The sequence below is a fragment of the Bos indicus genome, chromosome 20, assembly GCF_029378745.1.
Source record: "Bos indicus isolate NIAB-ARS_2022 breed Sahiwal x Tharparkar chromosome 20, NIAB-ARS_B.indTharparkar_mat_pri_1.0, whole genome shotgun sequence".
In the NCBI taxonomy this organism is placed as follows: domain Eukaryota; kingdom Metazoa; phylum Chordata; class Mammalia; order Artiodactyla; family Bovidae; genus Bos; species Bos indicus.
This window is the reverse complement of record NC_091779.1, coordinates 32,660,311-32,680,311: the sequence shown is the minus strand read 5'-3', so window position 1 is coordinate 32,680,311 and position 20,001 is coordinate 32,660,311. Positions and strand designations below refer to the sequence as shown.

General features: G+C 37.8%; 1 protein-coding gene across 1 annotated transcript in view; it reads right to left on the bottom strand.

The window, feature by feature from the left end:
- OXCT1 (3-oxoacid CoA-transferase 1) overlaps positions 1-20,001 on the bottom strand; it is a 160,925-nt gene that overhangs the window by 77,877 nt on the left and 63,047 nt on the right. The window contains exons 8-9 of the mRNA XM_070774718.1: positions 3,332-3,439; positions 1,959-2,073 (exon numbers count right to left, since the gene is read on the bottom strand). Of these exons, the coding sequence (XP_070630819.1) occupies positions 1,959-2,073; positions 3,332-3,439 (223 nt within the window). The remainder of the gene's footprint in view (positions 1-1,958; positions 2,074-3,331; positions 3,440-20,001) is intronic.

The following is a 20,001-nucleotide window of genomic DNA, read 5'->3' as shown; positions in this document are numbered from 1 at the left end:
TGGATAAAAAACAAGGTCCTACTGTACAGCACAGGGAACTATATTCAATATCCTATGACAAACCATAATGGAAAATTAGCTGTAAAAGAATCTATGTATGCATAACTGACTCACTTTGCTGTGCAGTAGAAATTAAATACAACACTGTAAGTCAACTATACTTCAATAAATTTTTTTTTAAAGAGCTAACTGAGGCTATTAAACCTTCTTCAGATGATCAAAGTCCTGGGCTTGATTCCTGGTCGGGGAACTAAGACCCCACAAGCTATACAGCATGGTCCAAAAGGAAAAAAAACAACCGACACTGTCTAGAACCGCTGTCCATGCTGTCCACTAATGCACACCACAGACCCTGACACAAGTAAAGAATAACAGCACTCGGGGGAGATCCTAATAACAGGGAGTGCTTTAAGAATCAAGGCCAGAAAAGATAAAGTGTGTATATGGTACCATATTATAAACTACAAAGGCCAGCAAAACAACCCAACGTGCCAGGTCACCTCTAGTGAATATAGGGAGTCTATGAAGGTATGATGATAGCTACCTGGATTACCTCCTACCAAACCATCCAGTGTAGAGTTAACTGTGTTTCTCACAGTGACTCACGTAACACGCTGAGGTACTGATTCCATTGTGAGCAGGTTATTTTCAAGAAAGGGCAATCCAAATTACAAGTTTTATACTTCAACTTTCTTATCATATGCTGCAATTTTCAGTTCTTTAATATTATTTAGTGAGTCAAACACCAGAGAGAGAAAAGCCCATGCAATTTGGGTTGAAAAAGAGTAGGTGCTGTGCAAAGACCATTATATGAACTGACTTGCACATATTTTTCATAGGCAATACAATGACAGTGAACAAAGGACACCTAGAAGAGAAGCCAATACATCTAAAAGCAGAGTTATCCTTTAGTCAGTGTTAACAGTGTCAGTGGTAAACCAGTTGACTGGAGGTAAAAAGAAAGCCCACAGACAAGCTTTCATCTGCTCAGCCAATTTGGTTGACTCTGTAACTTGCTGATATGGGAGCTGAGAAAGAAGGCACTATAATATTCTCTTCCCTGTGTGAATTCCCGCCATAAACCAATGCATAAGCTGAAAGATTAAAAAAAAAAAAAAAAAATGAAGTGATGGAGTTAAGAAGAAAGTAAAAAAAGGGAGTTTTCCCAGTCAATATCTGTCTGAAAGAAGGTTTTTATGGACCAGAGGAAGTTCAGAGAATGGATACACATGCCATATTTCTACCTTCTGTCCCAGGACTTTAAGCACAGCTTTACTGTATTCACCATTCAACAAATATTTACCTTATCATACATTATTTGAATTTATATATATTATTTGTATTATATAGTTCAATGGTTAACATCTCAAAAATTAGCAAAATAGCAGACTCACTGACATTTAAACACATTCAAAATCCAAACACTTTATCTACCCTTTTCTTGACAAAGTATCTAAAGCAGAATTGAATCATTCATTGAATACAAAACATCAGACATAAAAGGGTACACTCACAGGGATCTTTGTCATGGGAAACAAGAGGCTGTTAAGAAGTTGGATCTTATGTTTCAAATGAGTATGTAAATGTCAGAACACAGAGAAAGCAAATAACATTGGTTATAACTAGTACTTCTGAGAATTTAAACCTTCATCTGGGGTAATCTCTTTTCCCAATTAACTTTAGCCAAATGCCAAACTGAACTGAAATTCACTGTATATCAGAGAATAGCTAAGCAAATTTTCAGTCACTATTTTGCTTCAAGAAGCTAAAAGGATTATAATTTCAATTCCATTTATCTTTGTATCTTTAGGTTATATGCCACATTTTGTAAAAACTGATCAATTGCTTTAGAAGCTACAACGGACTAGAAAAGAATCCCTATGCAGGAAGTCTAGTAACCTGATGAATATGTAAAAAGGGCTAAGTCTTTGCTCAGCCCCAGAAGGAATAAAGGATACCATACATGCCATCCTCAAATTCAAGAGCTGCCCGCTTGATGATACGTTCCCTGACATTATCTCCAGGTTTACCAGATGTGGTTTTTATATCTTCCTCTTTCCGGATTGATAAACGCTTTAAAATAAACAAATAAATTATTCATGGTTGAGGTATGCCTTGTATTTTATCACTGCTGAAATACGAAACTGTATTGGAAAAAATTTTAACTCTCCCCCATTACTAACAGGAAGCAAATCTGCAATATAATATAGATTTTTTTTTTTTTTAACAAAAGAAGAGTAACATGGATGACATTTGATGACAGAAATTATTCTTTAGGAAGTAAATGAAAGGTCAGATTTGTTTGAAGACGAACATACACTTGTTCTATCTCTGAAGCGAATAATTCCTCCGTTACTGTCACAAAGAGTGCTACTACTGTTACTCTTAAGAGTCCTACAGCTGAATTCTCCTCGGGTGCTCAGGGATGGAGCTGGAACAAAGAGAACAAATAGACCTTTCGACTCCGTTTTTTGGTGGGGCTACCAGAATGTGTTTACCAAGTATTGCTGCTATCAATCTCCTATTTCCACCTGCAGAGTTGAGACTGGTTTTGCTATAAGTGCATCACAGAAATCATAGGTATATCCAGAAACCAGTCAGAAAACTATTTCCATCACTAGGTCTCTTTGACATAGACTCTGGCCCTGTTTGCAAATGTCCTCTTTTTGATCCCTGGGCCCTGACATTAGTTTTAGACTGCAGTCTCTTCCTGTTTGATGTCAACAGGTAGAGGGCATCTCTGAATCTCTGGTATCTCTTACTGCTTGTCTATTCTGTTGCAGATCCCTACACATTTCTGAATCTTAATATCAACTCTGATCCAGCTGATCTTCATGCTCTCAGTAGCCTTAGTATACCTCCAATGCTTCTGGTAGCCTCTCCTTATCGTGATCTCATATCTGTCCACCAGCTGCTGAGAGCCCAACACTTGTGGGAAAACATGAAAAGACATCAAGATAGTTAGCTCTGAACACTCAAACACTAAGAGTCCAGCAGGGGTAGAGCAACCAAAGGCCTGATTGTTGTTCTCTATCTTTCAGGACAGCCATCCAAAACTATGCATTATAAATTAGAACAGTTACAAAAGCTTGGAAGACACGGTCTGGAGAATCATGTAATTTAGTGATATACATGTGGTAAACACAAGGCACTGTTAATCTAGACAATCACACAGACGTCCCCTCAAGATGGACACATGAGAAGCGTCTATTAAGATTCAAAGCAAGACTTCCTGTTCAGCTTTAATTCTTTTTCATCTGGAATAGCTCCAGGGACACATCTCTCTGACAGTCAGATCCATAAATACTGACAAACAAGGTAAGTCAATTACCTCAATTCTTTTCTCATATTTTTCTCCCTTTATAAGGCGATGTACATAAATCTTAGGAATATGAATGTCTTCTGGAGCAAATGATCCAATATCGACAATTTCTTCAACCTAAGCAAAGAGAAAAACATTTTAAATTAAATAATGAGAGTTTAAATTGAATATTTTTATTAAAAAAAAAAAAACAAAGAATATGCATCTTTACCTCCAACTTAGGTTGGACACACAATGTAAAATATATATATATGTATATACATACAAATATCATATATAAATCTACATATACATCAGAGAGAAAGAATACACATATACATACATATACACAAACTTCTAGACCCACAAAAAGAGAAGAAATTCAAATACATGGCCTGAACATAAAACACAGAACATAAAGTTCTAGAACTTTGCTTAAAACAGCCTCAGCTACAAATTTGTCAAACGTTTGTCAGTACAGCTGCTTGAACTTTCACAAATTGCAGCTCAACTATGCAAAATTTGAAAGCACATCCCTTAAACCCAGATTTTCAAAATTAATGGAAATTTATCATATCAAAGACAAAAATCTGTAACAACATCTGCTTGGTCAATTGCTTTTTAAATATAGATGCAAATGCTATTTGTAACGATTTCTAATTATTCCTGTTATTAGCTTCCTAGGATTATGATAGAACTGCAATTGCTGAAATAATTTAAGATTGATCATTAATTTCAATATGGAAATTTGAAAAAGAAAATATTAACTAACTAGAAATTCTAAAAATTAAAGTTATTCATAGAGCAAAAAGGTACTTTATAGCAATACCAAATGTCCCAAGTCAGTCTGCTATTTTAAAACTCATTTTTAAAAAGGACAATAGAAAAATTCTTATATCAACATTAAAAAAAAAAACCCTCAGAGTAAAAAGGATTAAGAAAAACTAAGATCAACATTGTTGAGATCAAAAAATTATCTTTCTGGTGCCAAGAAAAAATATTATCTTGAAGACTGAGAGTACTCAGTTTAATAGATGTCATACCCAAAGCAAAGAACTATCTGCAAAGGAAATGACTTGTACAAAGGGAGTTGTATTATACTTGTCTCCTAAACTAGTAATTGAACTCTTCAGAAGTTTTCGAGGTTAAGCACCCCTCGTTATGCTATTCTACCATGTATGCCCAAATCATACTCCTTCCACAATGAAAGACTAATGGGGGTTAACAAGAGTCGATTTCATTATTATGCACTGCTCTCAAATAGCTGAAAAAAAAAACAGGACATGGTACATAAAAACCATCTTCTCTGATCGAACAAAAACTCCAAGGAAGAGTCAGTAAACATGTGGGAATCCAAAAATGAAATAGTGAGTAGAGATGTATATCTAATATTCATCTGAGAATGAATCAGGGGGAGGAAGGGGGCTCCCCATTACTGTGCTCTGTATCTTTTCCTCCAAAGTTCTCTATACTCTGATATATCAAGAACATGGCCCTCACTTTTTACATATCCAACAGGTTATTAGGCCTCCTGCATATTGATTCTTTTTTAATCTACTGCAACCAAGGTAGGGATCAGGTAAACAGGAGGTGGATATAGGAAATGCAGAGCAACTAAGTATTACTTCCACCTCTTCAACAAGCCAGGAATTTCAGCCATTAGAGTTCATTCACATTTTACACTTATTCAACTCAAGCCTTCAAAGAAATTCTTGACTTTAAAAAATTTATTCTGAGGATATTATTCTAAGGATATATTTGAAGCCATTTATTGAGGATATGTGTGAAGATTTACTATTCATGAAAATGCTGGCCATAGAATTTGTTAAAATAACATTGAGTTGGGGCTTCCCTGGTGATCTACTGGTCAAGAATCTGCTTGCCAAGGCAAAGGACACAGGTTGAATTCCTGGTCCAGGAAGACCCCACATGCCATGGATCAACTAAGCCTGTGAGCCACAACTATTGAACCAGTGCTCTGAGCCACAACTGCTGAAGCCCGCAAACCTAGAGCCCATACTCCACAAGAGAAGCCACCACAATGAGAAGCCCCTGCGTGGTAATTAGAGTACAGCCCTCCTCATGTCGCAACTAGAGAAAGCCTGAGCACAGCAATGAAGACTCAGGGCAGCCAAAAACACATACAAAAAAATTTTTTTAAACTGAGTTGGGAACAACCTAAAGGATCAACAATAGAATAACACTAAAATATACATGGTATGGGGTTCAGTCTCTGGGTTGGAAAGATCCCCTGGAGAAGGGAATGGAAAACCATTCTAGTATTCTCGCCTGGAGAATTCCACGGACAGAGGAGCCTGGTGGGCTACAGTCCATGGGATCACAGAGTTGGACATGACTGAGAGACTAATATATTGGCTCAAACGATTATTTATATGTCTGCAAAAACTAAGAGGAAAAACCAAAGGAAACTAGTACTGAAATGCTAATTTTTATCCCTAGGTGACAGTACAAGTTATTTCTGTTTAAGTTTACGTTTATAATCAAGAGGTGAAAAACATGCAAGTTTTTTTTTTTTTTTTTAAGTTGCAATAGACATCAAGTAGATGGTTTCCAAAACTAGGAAATACATAAGTGGAGGATGTGATAAATTGCTTAGTTAGCTATGTATCAAAAGGACATGTTAAAAAGAAAATAGAGCCCTAAAAACTGTGGTTTCTAAACTCTAAAAACATTTACAACGTTATGAAATGTAAGTTAAAAAAACTTTTTGTTTATATTTTTTAAGAAAATGCAAATTAATCTCACTGCCTAACGTTGTTCCAGTAGATCACGCCCTCTCAGCTCTGGCTTGAATTACTGCATCAGCTTCCTCACTGGTTTCCCTGCAATGACCCTTCAGCAGGAGCAAGAAACACACGGGGAAAGAAAAGGAGTCCTACTTCTCACTTAGCCAAAAATGTTGATGGTAACCAATCTCTACTTTCTTCTGAGTTCAATCAGAGAAAGTTCCGACAAAAAAACACCAAATCAAGACCAATTTTCTTTACCAAGGGCAACTATATCATGACTTTCACAACAAACGAAGTGAAAGAATGTGTCCCAGTAAAACAACTCCAATGAAAAGCAAGAATGTGGTTAAGCGTAATCAGTTCCAGGCTTTGTCATCCTAATAGGAATGATTTTCATCTTGTGGAAAACGCATGGGCAGCATTTGTCAAAACAATACCAACACTCAACAGGAATGAAAATTTCTATACAAAAATCAAAGCTTTCTCAGAGTTGGTTAGCAGAGTTAATCACAGAGGAAGAAAATATTTAAAGTATAAACCCAAAGAAGAAAACATATGTTTTCAGACAATCTGTGAAAAGAGTTTACCAAAAAAAAAAAAAAAAACCCTGAAGAAGCAGAACTATCTTAATATTAGCAACTGAAAGGTTCTGTGCTGATTTTGTGTGATCTTGAAAAAGAACAAATGGGGAGAGAGGGAAGGATCTGGTGAGATCAGACAAAAACATAAGAGTCAAAGGAAATCTGAAAAGAAAAAGATGAATAGAAGGAGTTTGTTAAGGAAGAAGTAAAAATAAAAGCTCACAAGAGCACTCACTAAGCATGGCAGAAATGTACTCCTGAAATCAGAAGTGGGTAAGACAAGAGAAGAAAGAACAAAGAAAAAGCCTCAGTGCACAGTGATGGGCATGTTTAAGGGTCCTCAGACAAGATCAAAATGGAGGAGAGGTGGTAGCTAAGAGCAACCCAGGCTTCTTCCTGGCACGATGCATAGTTCTTATGCAGCCATCTGGTACATCCAGAAATCCAGACACTTGAGGCTTCTCTAATTAGTACTTGTCTTCAGTTATTAGCAGGAAAAGAGAGGCCAGTGAATGTTAATTATTATTGATTTGAACTTTGTTTTAAAAGGTTGCTTTCTCTGCCCTAAACCCTTCCCACTTTATAATTCTGCAAAAATTTAAACCTCAGAGAAGGGTAAGAATTCATCCTCGGGTGACAGTGTTTTTGTTTTTCCTTGGCAAACATTATTTATATCTCAGGTAATGTAACAGAGGAGCAGCAAAGTAATAACCTCCTTATTTCATATTTTATTTTAGTGACAACCTCAGTCGGTTATGGCCACAAAAGTGTGCCCAACCCTGAAGGCTGTTAGTGGAAAAAGCTGCACACCTGCAAACCTCACCATGTGAAATAAAGTGAGGTGGGAGGAAGGGGAGGAATCACATTGCAGATTTTATTCCTGAGTCATCTTAGCCTTCAGAAAGACTTAGGATGAATATTCTTCTCTTATCAGGAAACTTAAAAAGCAAATAACAAGCCACAATGGCTTGTTAAAACCATTATCATTAAAAAACATTAAACCATAAGAAACATTTAAAAAAAAACCACCAGTACCCAAATTAGCAAAAAAAGAAAAAAAGCCTTGGAAGACTAGAAAAATGGAGAAAGGAAGCAATGAGCAATAACAGAAAAATTTAGAAGATGCAGAGGTATTCTGTATACTACTTTAACCCAGAAAATCAGGGAAGAGAAAGAAGAAATGTCAAGCAAAAGGAGGGTTGGCCTGAAGGGCGTCCTTCCCCACAAATCCAACAGAGAAAAAACATCCAAAGGAACAAGAAGGTGCATAGCTTCTTAAGCTCCATGCTAGGGAATAATTTGACTACTACAAAAATATAGTAGAAAATGGCATGAAAGCTGAAAAGATCTGGAAAAATACATGGGGTCTTAGATGTCTTTATAGAAAGGCACAAAAACTGAAAAGATGAGTGGCTATTAATGAAACTGCAACCTTACAAACAGTTGTAAATGTAACCGCATAGTCACTGAATGTCTCACGCCAATGGGCATTCTCCAATGTCTGATGACAATAAGCTCAAAGGCACAAGGTATGTCACGAAAACAGGCACAAGCCTGGGAAGCCACTGACCTAGCGATGATGTGACAAAATGTATTCAAAGTGACTTTAAAAGGAGAAAGAATATCGCACTAATGGACATATAATCAAGAGTGCTCACCAAACTAAAGATGTAGATGGCATATTTTTTAACAGAAATGACAAAACTGGCTCAGAAACAAGACAGTGATATAAAAGGGTGATATCATGGAAAATGTCAATTATTAGAACATCTTTTGTTCATCATATTCTTCTGATAAATTCGATATTGCCTTCTGACAAGTTCTATTTTTCAGAATGAAACAGTGAGAGAAACCATGATTCTGGACTTTTAACCAATAAAGATAAATTCTTTGGTAAAGTAGAAATGATGGAAACCCTGAAAGAAAGTGACAATGTAAAATTGGAATTTGTAATAAGCCAGGAACTGAATCTTAAGATATACACAAAAATGTATCCTGGTTTTTGAAGGGAGGTAGATTTTGAAAAGTTGAGAGGATAAAAACAAAGATCAGGATCAAGCAGTCAGAAACTGTAAATGATAGAAGACTATGAGGGATGGAAGGCGCTCAAAACCCCCATTCTGACAGTATGAAAACGGATCATCCTGACAACGAGAACACGGTATACAAAGAAAGAATATGATAACATGGATAGCAGTGTGTCTTCTCGTAGTTTAAAAAGGCTATCTACAAACAGAAACAGACTCACAGACATAGAGAATGGACTTGTGGTTGCCAAGGGGGAGAAAGAAGGGTGGGGCATGGACTGGGAATTCGGGGTTAGTAGAGGCAAACTATTACATTTAGATGCAAACTATTACAGCAAGGTCCTGCTGTAGAGCACAAGCAACTATATCCAATCTGGGATAAAGCATAATGGAAAAGAATATAAAGAAGAATGAACATATGTGTACAACTGAGTCACTTGCTGTCCAGCAGAAATTAGCACAACGTTGTAAATCAACTACACTTCAATTAAAAAAAAAAAAAAAGCTCATACAAAAGAGAGACACGCATGACCTAAGACAAAATGAGGTCACATGAAACTGTAACAGGTAGGTCAAAAAGTACAAATTGTAATGAGGTGCTGCTGCTGCTGCTGCTAAGTCGCTTCAGTCGTGTCCGACTGTGTGTGACCCCATAGACGGCAGCTCACCAGGCTCCCCCATCCCTGGGATTCTCCAGGCAAGAACACTGGAGTGGGTTGCCATTTCCTTCTCCAATGCATGAAAGTGAAAAGTGAAAGTGAAGTCGCTCAGTCGTGTCCAACCCTCAGCGACCCCATGGATTGCAGCCTTCCAGGCTTCTCCGTCCATGGGATTTTTCAGGCAAGAGTTTTGGAGTGGGGTGCCATTGAGTCGTGTCTAAATACTAAAGACAATGGAAGGGTGGTTTCTGGGGTGATTCTGTTGCTGCTGATGGGGAGTTCAGACATGGTAATCACAACCACTGGAGACAGAAGACAGAATAAAGCACAGCAGCTCAATTCCATTTCACTTCTGGCTTCACGATCAGGGAGAAGAAAAGGGAAGAACTAATACGGCTAAGAAGGAACTGAATTCCAAGAAGATACACCTAGATTCTCCAAACTAATTCTAGGCTGTAGACCCACAAAAATTACAAGTCAGGATTCTTAAAAAGCCTGAAAATATGGTCACAGAATTACAGTCAAATAAAAAATGGCATAGATGTCAGCATATGGAAAGGCAAATATACTCCTTTTCAAATTGGGGCTCTATTCACAAGAGTGTGCTAATGAATTATTGAGACTTCACTGGTGGTCCAGGGGTTAAGAAGACGCACTTTCATTGCAGGAGGCAAGGGTTCGATTCCTGATCAGGGAACTAAGATCCATGTTGCGTGGTGGGGCAGGGGAAAGATTATTGAACAAACGGTCCACAAGGTCATAAACAGATAAAAGAACATCGTTAGACCCCAGGACAAGTTTTTTCCCACACCAAGCCCTGCCAAGTGAACTTCATTAATTTGCAGATCTAGCTAGTGCATTTTTGAGTCGAGAGAAAAGCACACAGTATGATTTCACAAAGCACCTGGCCAACTCCCTCACACTACAGTTTTACAGACATACTGAGAAAATGTGACTTGGTTTCATTCACTTTAAAATCAACAATATGAATTAAGCACCTACTAGATACAACAATGAAGAAAACAGGGAGCCTGCTCTGATGCAGAGACAGAAAGATAACAGAAGAACCACAAAACTACTGGATGGCTTGACAAAGTCTTAGAGGCCTCTGATATTGTGGTTCTTTGAGGGAAATAAGTACTTGCTTAAGACTCTGATGAAAGCTACAACATCTGTCCACACACAAAAATATTTACTGACCTGTAAAATCCCTCTAAGGATTACGAAGGATTTGTCCATAAACATCTACCCATTTCTCCCCCCAAGCCTCAGTGAGACCCCACATTAAAAAAGGACCCCTATTCTAGTGCTTTCGTTACAGGGAAGAATAAAATCTGACTAAATGTTGCATCTGTTTGATTTTAACCTTTCCTTCTCATTGCTTGTCTGCCTCTCTGCCTGAATGTTAAACCAAAGTGCTATTATCCAGGACCCAGTCTACCCTTGGATGGCTACAGGAAGGAAAAAATTAACCCGTCCCCTCCCCAAGTCTGGTCATTCCAGGAGACACTGCAAGATTAATGGCCATATTATTTTACTTCCTTACTCCCTTCCCTAAGACTCTGATAAGATTGTTTTGGGGAGACACTAGTCAGCCAGCTTTCTGAATACAGTCATATTCCTTGCCTCAACAACTCTTCTCTGATTTATTGGTCTGTTGTGCGATGAGCAGAGCAAGCTTGGACTTGGTAACACTTTGATGTCTTTGGTCCTATCCTGTTCAATATCTTTATCAAGCCCTTAAATGAAGACAGGGAATACATCCTGAGCTCACTGTGGTTAAAGAGCAAGGGTCTGGGTACAACCGACAATTCTGAACATCTACATTCCCATTTGCATCTTATAAGACAATCTTAAGCTCATGACCTCCAAATATTCAGCAAAAGTTTGAGCAAAAAAAATGATTAAGGAGCCCAACCAGTCTTTTAATGCTCCAAGAATAGTATACTCTTGGAGAAAACCTACACCACAGTTATAAAGAGTTTTTCCTTCCAATTAAAACAGGGTGCCTACCATATGTAAAACAAATAGCCAATGGGAATTTGCATTACGTCTCTGGAAACTCAAACAGGGCTCTGTATCAACCTAGAGGGGTGGGAGGGAAAGGGAAATGAGAGGGAGGTTCAAGAGGGAAGGGACATATGTATGCCTATGGCTGATTCATGTTGATATTGGACAGAAAACAACAAATTCTGTAAAGCAATTATCCTTCAATTAAAAAATAAATTATAAAAAATTAAAAACAACAACAGGGTGCCTAAGATAAAATTCTGTCTGGTTTTAATAGCAAGAATAGTTGTACTTCACTTGATCATTATTTTCCTTTAAATTACATGTACTATGAGGGGGGTGGAAAACTAGAAGTTTGGTATTACCATATACACTATTATATACAAAATAGATAATCAGCAAGGATCTACTGCATAGCACAGAGGAAAACAACAGAATGGGAAAGACTAGAGATCTATTCAAGAAAATTAGAGATACCCAGGGAACATTTCATGCAAAAATGGGCCCAATAAAGGACAGAAACAATAAGGACCTAACAGAAGCAGAAGAGATTAAGAAGAGGTGGCAAGAATACACAGAACTATACAAAAAAGATCTTAATGACACGGATAACCACAGTGGAGTGATCACTCACCTATAGCCAGACATCCTGGAGTGTGAAGTCAAGTGGACCTTAGGAAGCATTACTCTGAACAAAGCTAGTGGAGGTGATGGAGTTCCAGCTGAACTATTTCAAATCCTAAAAGATGATGCTGTTAGAGTTCTGTACCCAATATGCCAGCAAATTTGGAAAACTCAGCAGTGGCCACGGGACTGGAAAAGGTGAGTTTTCATTCCAATCCCAAAGAAGGGCAATGCCAAAGAATGTTCAAACTACTGCACAATTGCATGTGTGCAGTAATTTTCACATCATTTCAGATGATGTTCAAAATCCTTCAGCTAGGCTTCAACAGTACATGAACTGAGAATTTTCAGATGTACAAGTTGCATTTAGAAAAGGCAGAGGAACCAGAGATCAAACTGCCAACATCCACTATATCACAGAGAAAGCAAGGAAATTTCAGGAAAACATATACTTCTGCCTCATTGAATATGCTAAAACCTTTGACAGTGTAGATCACAACAAACTGTGTTAAATTCTTAAAGAGATAGGAATACCAGACCACCTTACCTGCCTCCCGAGAAACCTATATGCAGGTTAAGAAGCAACAGTTAGAACCGGACACGGAACAACGTGTTACAGACATGGTTCCAAATTGGGAAAGGAGTACGTCAAGGCTGTATATTGTCACCCTGCTTATTTAACTTCTATGTCTTTGTGACCCTATGGGCTGAGCCCGCCAGACTCCTCTGTCCATGGGATTCTCCAGGCCAGAATACAGAAGTGGGTTGCCGTGCCCTATTCCACGGCATCTCTCAGACCCAGGGATCGAACCCCTGTCCCTTATGTCTCCTGCATTGGCAGGAGGGTTTTTTACCACTAGCACCACCTGGGAAACCCTCTATGTAGAGTATATCATGTGAAATGCAAGGCTAGATGAATCACAAACTGGAATTAAGCTTGCTGGGGAAATATCAATAACCTCAGACATGAGGATGACACCACCCTAAAAGCAGAAAGTGAAGAGAAACTAAAGAGCCTCTTGATGAAGGTCAAAGAGGAGAGTGAAAAAGCTGGCTTAAAACTCAACATTCGAATGAAGATCATGGCATCCGGTCCCATCGCTTCATGGCAAATAGATGGAAAAACAATGGAAACAGTGACAGACTTTATTTTCTGGGGCTCCAAAGTCACTGTGGACAGTGACTGCAGCCAGGAAATTAAAAGACACTTGCTCCTTGAAAGAAAAGCAATAACAAGCCTAGAAGGCATATTAAAAAGAAGAGACATCACTTTGCTGAGAAAGGTCCCAGATAGTCAAAACTACAGTTTTTCCAGTAGTCACGTATGGATGTGAGAGTTGGACCATAAAGAAGGCTGAGCACCAAAGATTTGATGCTTCTGAATTGTGGTGTTGGAGAAGATTCTTGAGAGTCCCTTGGACGGCAAGAAGATCAAAGCAGTCAATCCTAAAGGAAATCAGTCCTAAATATTCACTGGAAGGACTGATGCTGAAGCTCTAATACTTACTTTTGCCACCTGCTGTGAAGAGCCAACTCACTGGGAAAGACCTTGACCTGATTCTGGGAAAGACTGAGGGCATGAGGAGAATGGGTAGACAGAGGATGAGTTGGTTGGATGGCATCACCAACTCAATAGACATGAATCTGAACAAACTCTGGGAGATAGTGAAAGACAGGGAAGCCCCGCATGCTGCAGTCCATGGGGTCACAAAGAGTCAGACACGACTGAGCGACTAAACAACAACAACAGGGAACTGAATGTTCTGTAATAACTTATGTGGGAAAATAAATCTGAAAAAGAATGTATGTATGTATAATTGAATCACTTTGCTGTACACCTCAAACCAAAACAACATTGCAAATCAACTATACTCCAATAGAAAATAAAAAATAAATTAAAAAGATTAGATGTACTTCTAACTATATAAACAAGTCCTATAATTTTTATTTGATATCTTGCACTTGCTATTACAGTATAATTTTTCAGTCTGGTCCTTGCTCCATTTTAAAGCCCTACCATTGCTTTTCTTTCTTTGTAGGGCCCTACTTTTAACTGATGTTATCTTGTGTATTTTCTGTGCCTTATAAGCTACTTTACAATATCTGGAACAAAATGTATAAAAATTAAACAGTATATTTATCAAACTGGAGAATGATACAAGGCCAGAAAAAATACTGATACAATGAAGGTACAAAATGGCCTCTACTGGTTAAAAAAATAAAATGAGCCAATTAAATGAATGCAATTAAACAGGGATCAAAGTTAATATTCTAAAATAACACCTAGCCTAGTCATTTTTTCTAGGAAATAAAAGGGCTTAGCTAACTACCAGCAAAAACACTATAATATGACAAAGATACCCAGAGAACAGTGAAAGAATCTTCCTTTCTTCTCTTGTTCAACCTGAGTTTATGATAATCACCTTCAACCTAATGTTCCTCATTACAAAACAAAAACAGTTCTTTGTCCCTACAATGTTTCATTTAGAACCACGGGATGAGGTGGAAATGGGATGAGTTTGAACTCATTAGGAGAAAAACTTCACCTAAAATAATTCAATTTATTAAAACTGTGACTAGTAGCAAAATTAATAGGACATATTGATCAAAAAAAAAAAAAACAGTAAAAAAATTACTTACTTCATGGACTAATCCAATAGTTTATGTAGAATTGAACTGTTTTTTTTTTTAAACAAATTCAAATGCAGCTTATGATAAGTATTATTTTCATTTCCACTGACTAATACAACATCCAGATAGTCTAGACCATGATGGCATTCTGCCTTCACACTTTCTATTTAACCAAAAAATGCCATCCTTCACTAAGTATGTGATTTAATAACATTCAGTAAGTATTATAAATATCCAATTTTATTTGTCCTATCTTTTTCTAAAAGAAAACATTAGGCTGTAGCAAATCCAAAGAAATAATTAAAATGAGAACATCTACCCAAAGGAATTAAAATACCTCCAACACATTCATTCAAAGCACCAGCCTTATCTATAATAGTAAGAAAAATTACACCATTATCACACACTCCAAGAAAAACAGCGAGACATGATATAATTAATAGAATTAACTAGGAACAATTTTCAATGAAGAGAGTTATGGAGAAACAAGGAGAGAAAAAAAGTTTGTGCTGGGTTTTACAGCCACAGATAAACTGCCTATTAGTGATGTCAGCTAAAACTTTAAAAGGTTACTTTTTAAGACTGTTTCCTTCAGTTGGGGCCTGTTAATCATCCTTGGAGCTTTTTATAATGCAAGAACACAGTATTTAACACAGAAACTTCAAAGGAGAATTGGGCTAAACTCTAACATTTCCAGAACACAGATAATAGCTGCTTAACCCAACAGGGATTGTGACTCGAATTCAGTTTGTGAATGACTCAATGTCTAAATTTAAAATCGTTTAGCATATGCCATTTTGAATATGAGCTTTATTTTTCACTTAAATTTCTATATGTTCTCAATATGCTTTCATTTTTAGGAAGCAGTAAGCAAGGTTGAACCCTGTTTATTTGATTAAGAAAACTAAAATGCTGTTTGCTTTCTCTGATTTAGTATAATAAAAATAGTCATAAAGTGCAAAAATAAACTTCAAAACATCTTCTTTCCTCTCTCTGTAGTTCAATTTCTAAAACTAGACCTTTAAGTCCTAAAAGATATTCAAACATATTCATCCCAGTCTCAGCTCTGATTTTAGCATTAAGAGCAAATGACTCCTCCCTTAGGACAACTGGCAGAGACAATCAGTTTTACAACTGGCATCACTTGTTCTGATACTGAGCAGGACCCTGTGGGAATCCTGGGTAGGAAAGTCTTTTGGTGTTACCCATCTCTTGATTACAGGAAATAGGTTTCATTCAGCATCCATGACCTTCCTCCCCACTTCCAATAAACAGGTTCAAAAAGTTGGTAATTAGGAAAGGGAAGGGATGCAGAGACAAGAGAGGAACGAATGGTCAGAGGAACAATAGTGTAGCCTTGGAACAGGCTCCTGGTTCCCCATCAAAGGATAAACGTAACAATATCTTTGAGCTGTTCTGCAGATACTAAAAACCCCACCAGCTGTGAGAAATTAATGGGGTGCTGCCCACAAGCACACAGACCCCAGAATCAGTTGGAACCAGAAGGCTGATGACACTGACTCGAATCGTTAGAAGAATGTCCATGAGATGATCATCCCTCTTTGAAGCATTACTATAAAACTTCTCACTACCCACTCCTGATGGGCACACACAGTTCTAAAGGCATTAGCTCACTGTGGCCCCCTTTGCCTGTCAAAACAATAAACCTATTCTTTTCTACTTCAACCAAAACTCTTGTCTCCAAAACTTAATTTGGTATTGGGTACCAAAGAGGCTGGATTTGGCTTCAGTTTTCAGTTTTCTTCCAACAAATTGAATTTTAACCTCCAGTCATCACTAGGAAAGCAGAGCTAGTCCTAACTCTGAGGTAGTCATTCACAGCATTAACTGAAAACTAAAGTGAATAAAGCTGATCAAGGTCCTGCATCTAAAATGTCATCTGAGCATATACAGCTCATCCCTGAAAATCAACAGCATATTTGAAAAGTTAAGAATAAAAAAAAAGAAAAAAGAAAAGTTAAGAATGACAATTTAAAAAGCACCCTGATATTTTAGGCAGAATTTCCCCCCTACCATTAAAGAAAAATGACTATGGTTGACAGAAAAAAAGTAATTTACTGATGTCAATAGTTTGTAAGAGAAGGACTTTTGTCCATACATAATTTCTCTGATGTCTCCTACCCTTAAAAACTAAGAAGATAGCAGAGTGTGAAACAAAGAATTGGATTTGGAGTCAAAAGATATAGATTCTGGGTTTTAGCGGGAATTCCTTCTTGTACTATGCTCTTATGTGAACCACGTAAGGCCATTTTATCTCTAAAATGTGACAGGTGAACTTTAAGCAATGCCTCGTATTCTTTCCAGCCCTTATGTGTTGTAAATCTACATCAGTTGCTGGATGTTCTACAACCACTCTTCCTGCATAGCTTAGGCGGTAAAGAATCTGCCTGCTGTGCTGGAGATCTGGGTTCAGTTCCTGAGTCCAGAAGATCCCCTGGAGAAGGAAATGGCAACCCACTCCGGTATTCTTGCCTGGGAAATCCCATGGACGGAGGAGCCTGGCAGGCTACACTCCATAGGGTCACAAGAGTTGGATGTGATTTAGCTCAATCTTTCTTTCTTTCTACGATCAAGACCTCAAAGTACACACATTAACCTACAGCTTTCTCATTATTCTGGGTTATTGAGCACTAGATCAAACCCCTTTTACTGGGTGTACTTTGTTAAATGCAACACATGATCTTAATTCCATGTCACTTAGTACACCTTTAATACTCCTCTGCACTTGTGAATTTGCTATGCCAATTCTCTCCTGCCTTATCACGCTGTTGCATTTAAAAGGCCAGTTTATTTGCCACCAATTTATAATCCTTTGCAAATCTAGTTAACTACCATATGGCTTGTTCTCCTTTAGCTGAGGAATAAAAGCTATCTATTCCAGCCAGCATTAAAAGGCACACCTTGAGATAAAGTGATCCCAGAGAAATCAGAGGAAACTAGTCACTGTAATAAAGAAGGGAATTACAGAACATCTGGTGGCAGGTTATCCAGCCTCTCCAAGCAGGGCCCAATCAAGAACTCAATCATAAAGCCATCAGGAAGAACTACTGAACACAAGGCATTTTTCACTTTCTTAGACTATGGCAGGATAATGTCAAGCAACTAGCATGGGCAGAACATTTCTAAGCCTGCAAAATTATGCTCATATTTTAACCTTCTGGCTCAGTGACTCAAACATCATTTAATGAGTGCCTCTTTTGTGCCAGGCATTGTGTGCATATGCGGAGGATACAGAGATGAATAGGACAAGGTCCCACGAGATGCTCACAATCTATTGGAAGAGACAGATGAACAGCTAATCACAATGTAACAAGGTAATAAATGCTATAATAGAGAACAAGCTTCACCAAGAAGGCAGAAAATGAGCCACATAAAGAAGGATGAGGAGGACATTCCAGGCAACGAGAGGCCAGGGCAAACGCCTGGAGTTAGGGAAGGATGTGGCCTATGGAGGAATGTGGAGAGAGGATACTTGTGAAAAAATTTTGGGAACATAGGAACGGAAATGGCAGAAAGATGTGTGAAATTTTTATTTTATGGAATGAGGAACCTAGTTCTGGAAGAGGTCTCAGAAACAGCAATCGCTTACCTGAACAAAAAAGAAATATGATTCCCTTCATACTTCAAAACTCTCACAAGAGTTCACTTAACTAATGCTGCTAGGGCAGTTTCTTTTCATTATGGTGGTCTCTCGCCAGAAAGAAATTTTCAATACCATGGCAATCACAGTCTCTCACTCTTACTAATTTTTGGTTGTTCCCCTGGGTTTTATAGGGGCCTTGTGAAAGGCTACAGGGAAATCTGAATATATTCTAATTTTAGGAGACTGACATATGTTACATGCTCAAACTACAATAATGATACATGAAAAAATGCATTTCTAAAAATTATAACCAGAAACACAAAAGGGGTCAATGAATAATATTTTTCATTTTTCCTCTCACTCATTTCTTACTTAAATCATTTATGTAAGCCATCACTTTAAAATGCCTTTTTTTAGCTATACACTCAAACCAGAACAATTTGGAAAGTAAATCCTTTAAAAAAAAAAAAAAAGCAGCTAATTTTTCAAGTGAAACAATCTTGCACAAGCCCTAATTAGCACTTCACTATTTGTAGGCCAGATCTATATTTGAGGTGGAAAAAATAACATTTTTTGACAAAGTCTCTGGAAGGAGTGAGGAAAGCCACTATTATTTTAATAGGAGTGACTAAAATCACAAGCTAAATTCTTAACACCAATGTGGAATAAATCAAAAAGTAGGTCAAACATTGTTCATTAAAATAAAGGTGAAAACAAAATTAGTAAATGAAACTTTTGTTCTTTCTTGCAATAAGATAATTCATAACAGTACATCTCCTCAATTTATGTCACTCATACTGTGCCTTATTATTCAATAACTTTTCAGGAGAGAATATCACAGGTAAAAGATTCTAAAACCATTAGATTATGTTAGAAATACCCTCTGGCCCTTTCTTCCCTTCTCTTTTTTCAACAGGATTTATGTCCTCATTTGCAGTGAGATGATTTTGTGGGAAATCACGACTGTAAGTTTTAGAGAGCTGTCTCAAAATGGTGAATCAACGGAGCACTTGACTCACACCTTATTTTAGGAATGAGTTCTGGGGGTACAGCTGCCGCCATGGTTACTTTTTGAGAGCCTTATTCATCTTTACTCCCATAACTGGGTGACTGCCTCGAAGTTCAAATGCCCTTCCTTTGCCTGAGTTCAGCAGATGGGGGATCACTCAGGAAGCTGGGTTCAAATTCAGAAAGCCTAACTCCAGAGCTCATGTGTCAACCACAATCCTGCACGTCCTCTTTCTCCTTTTTTAAAAAAAAACTTATTTTATATTACATATATTATATATATATATAGCCAATTAACAATGTTTTGATAGTTTCAGGTGGACAGCAAAGGGACTCAGCCATACATACACATCTCCAGTTCAGTCAGTTCAGTCGCTCACTCATATCCAACTCTTTGCAACCCCATGGCCTGCAGCACACCAGGCCTCCCTGTCCATCAACAACTCCTGGAGCTTACTCAAATTCATGTCCATCAAGTCGGTGATGTCATCCAACCATCTCATCCTCTGTCATCCCCTTCTCTTCCCACCTTCAATCTTTCCCAGCATCAGGGTCTTTTCAAATGAGTCAGTTCTTCACATCAGGTGGCCAAAGTAACATCAGTCCTTCCAATGAACACCCAGGACTAATCTCCTTTAGGATAGACTAGTTGGATCTCCTGCAGTCCAAGAGACTCTCAAGAATCTTCTCCAACCCCACAGTTCAAAAGCATCAATTCTTTAGTGATCAGCTTTCTTCACAGTCCAACTCTCACATCCACACATGACTACTGGAAAAACCATAGCTTTGACTACATAGACCTTTGT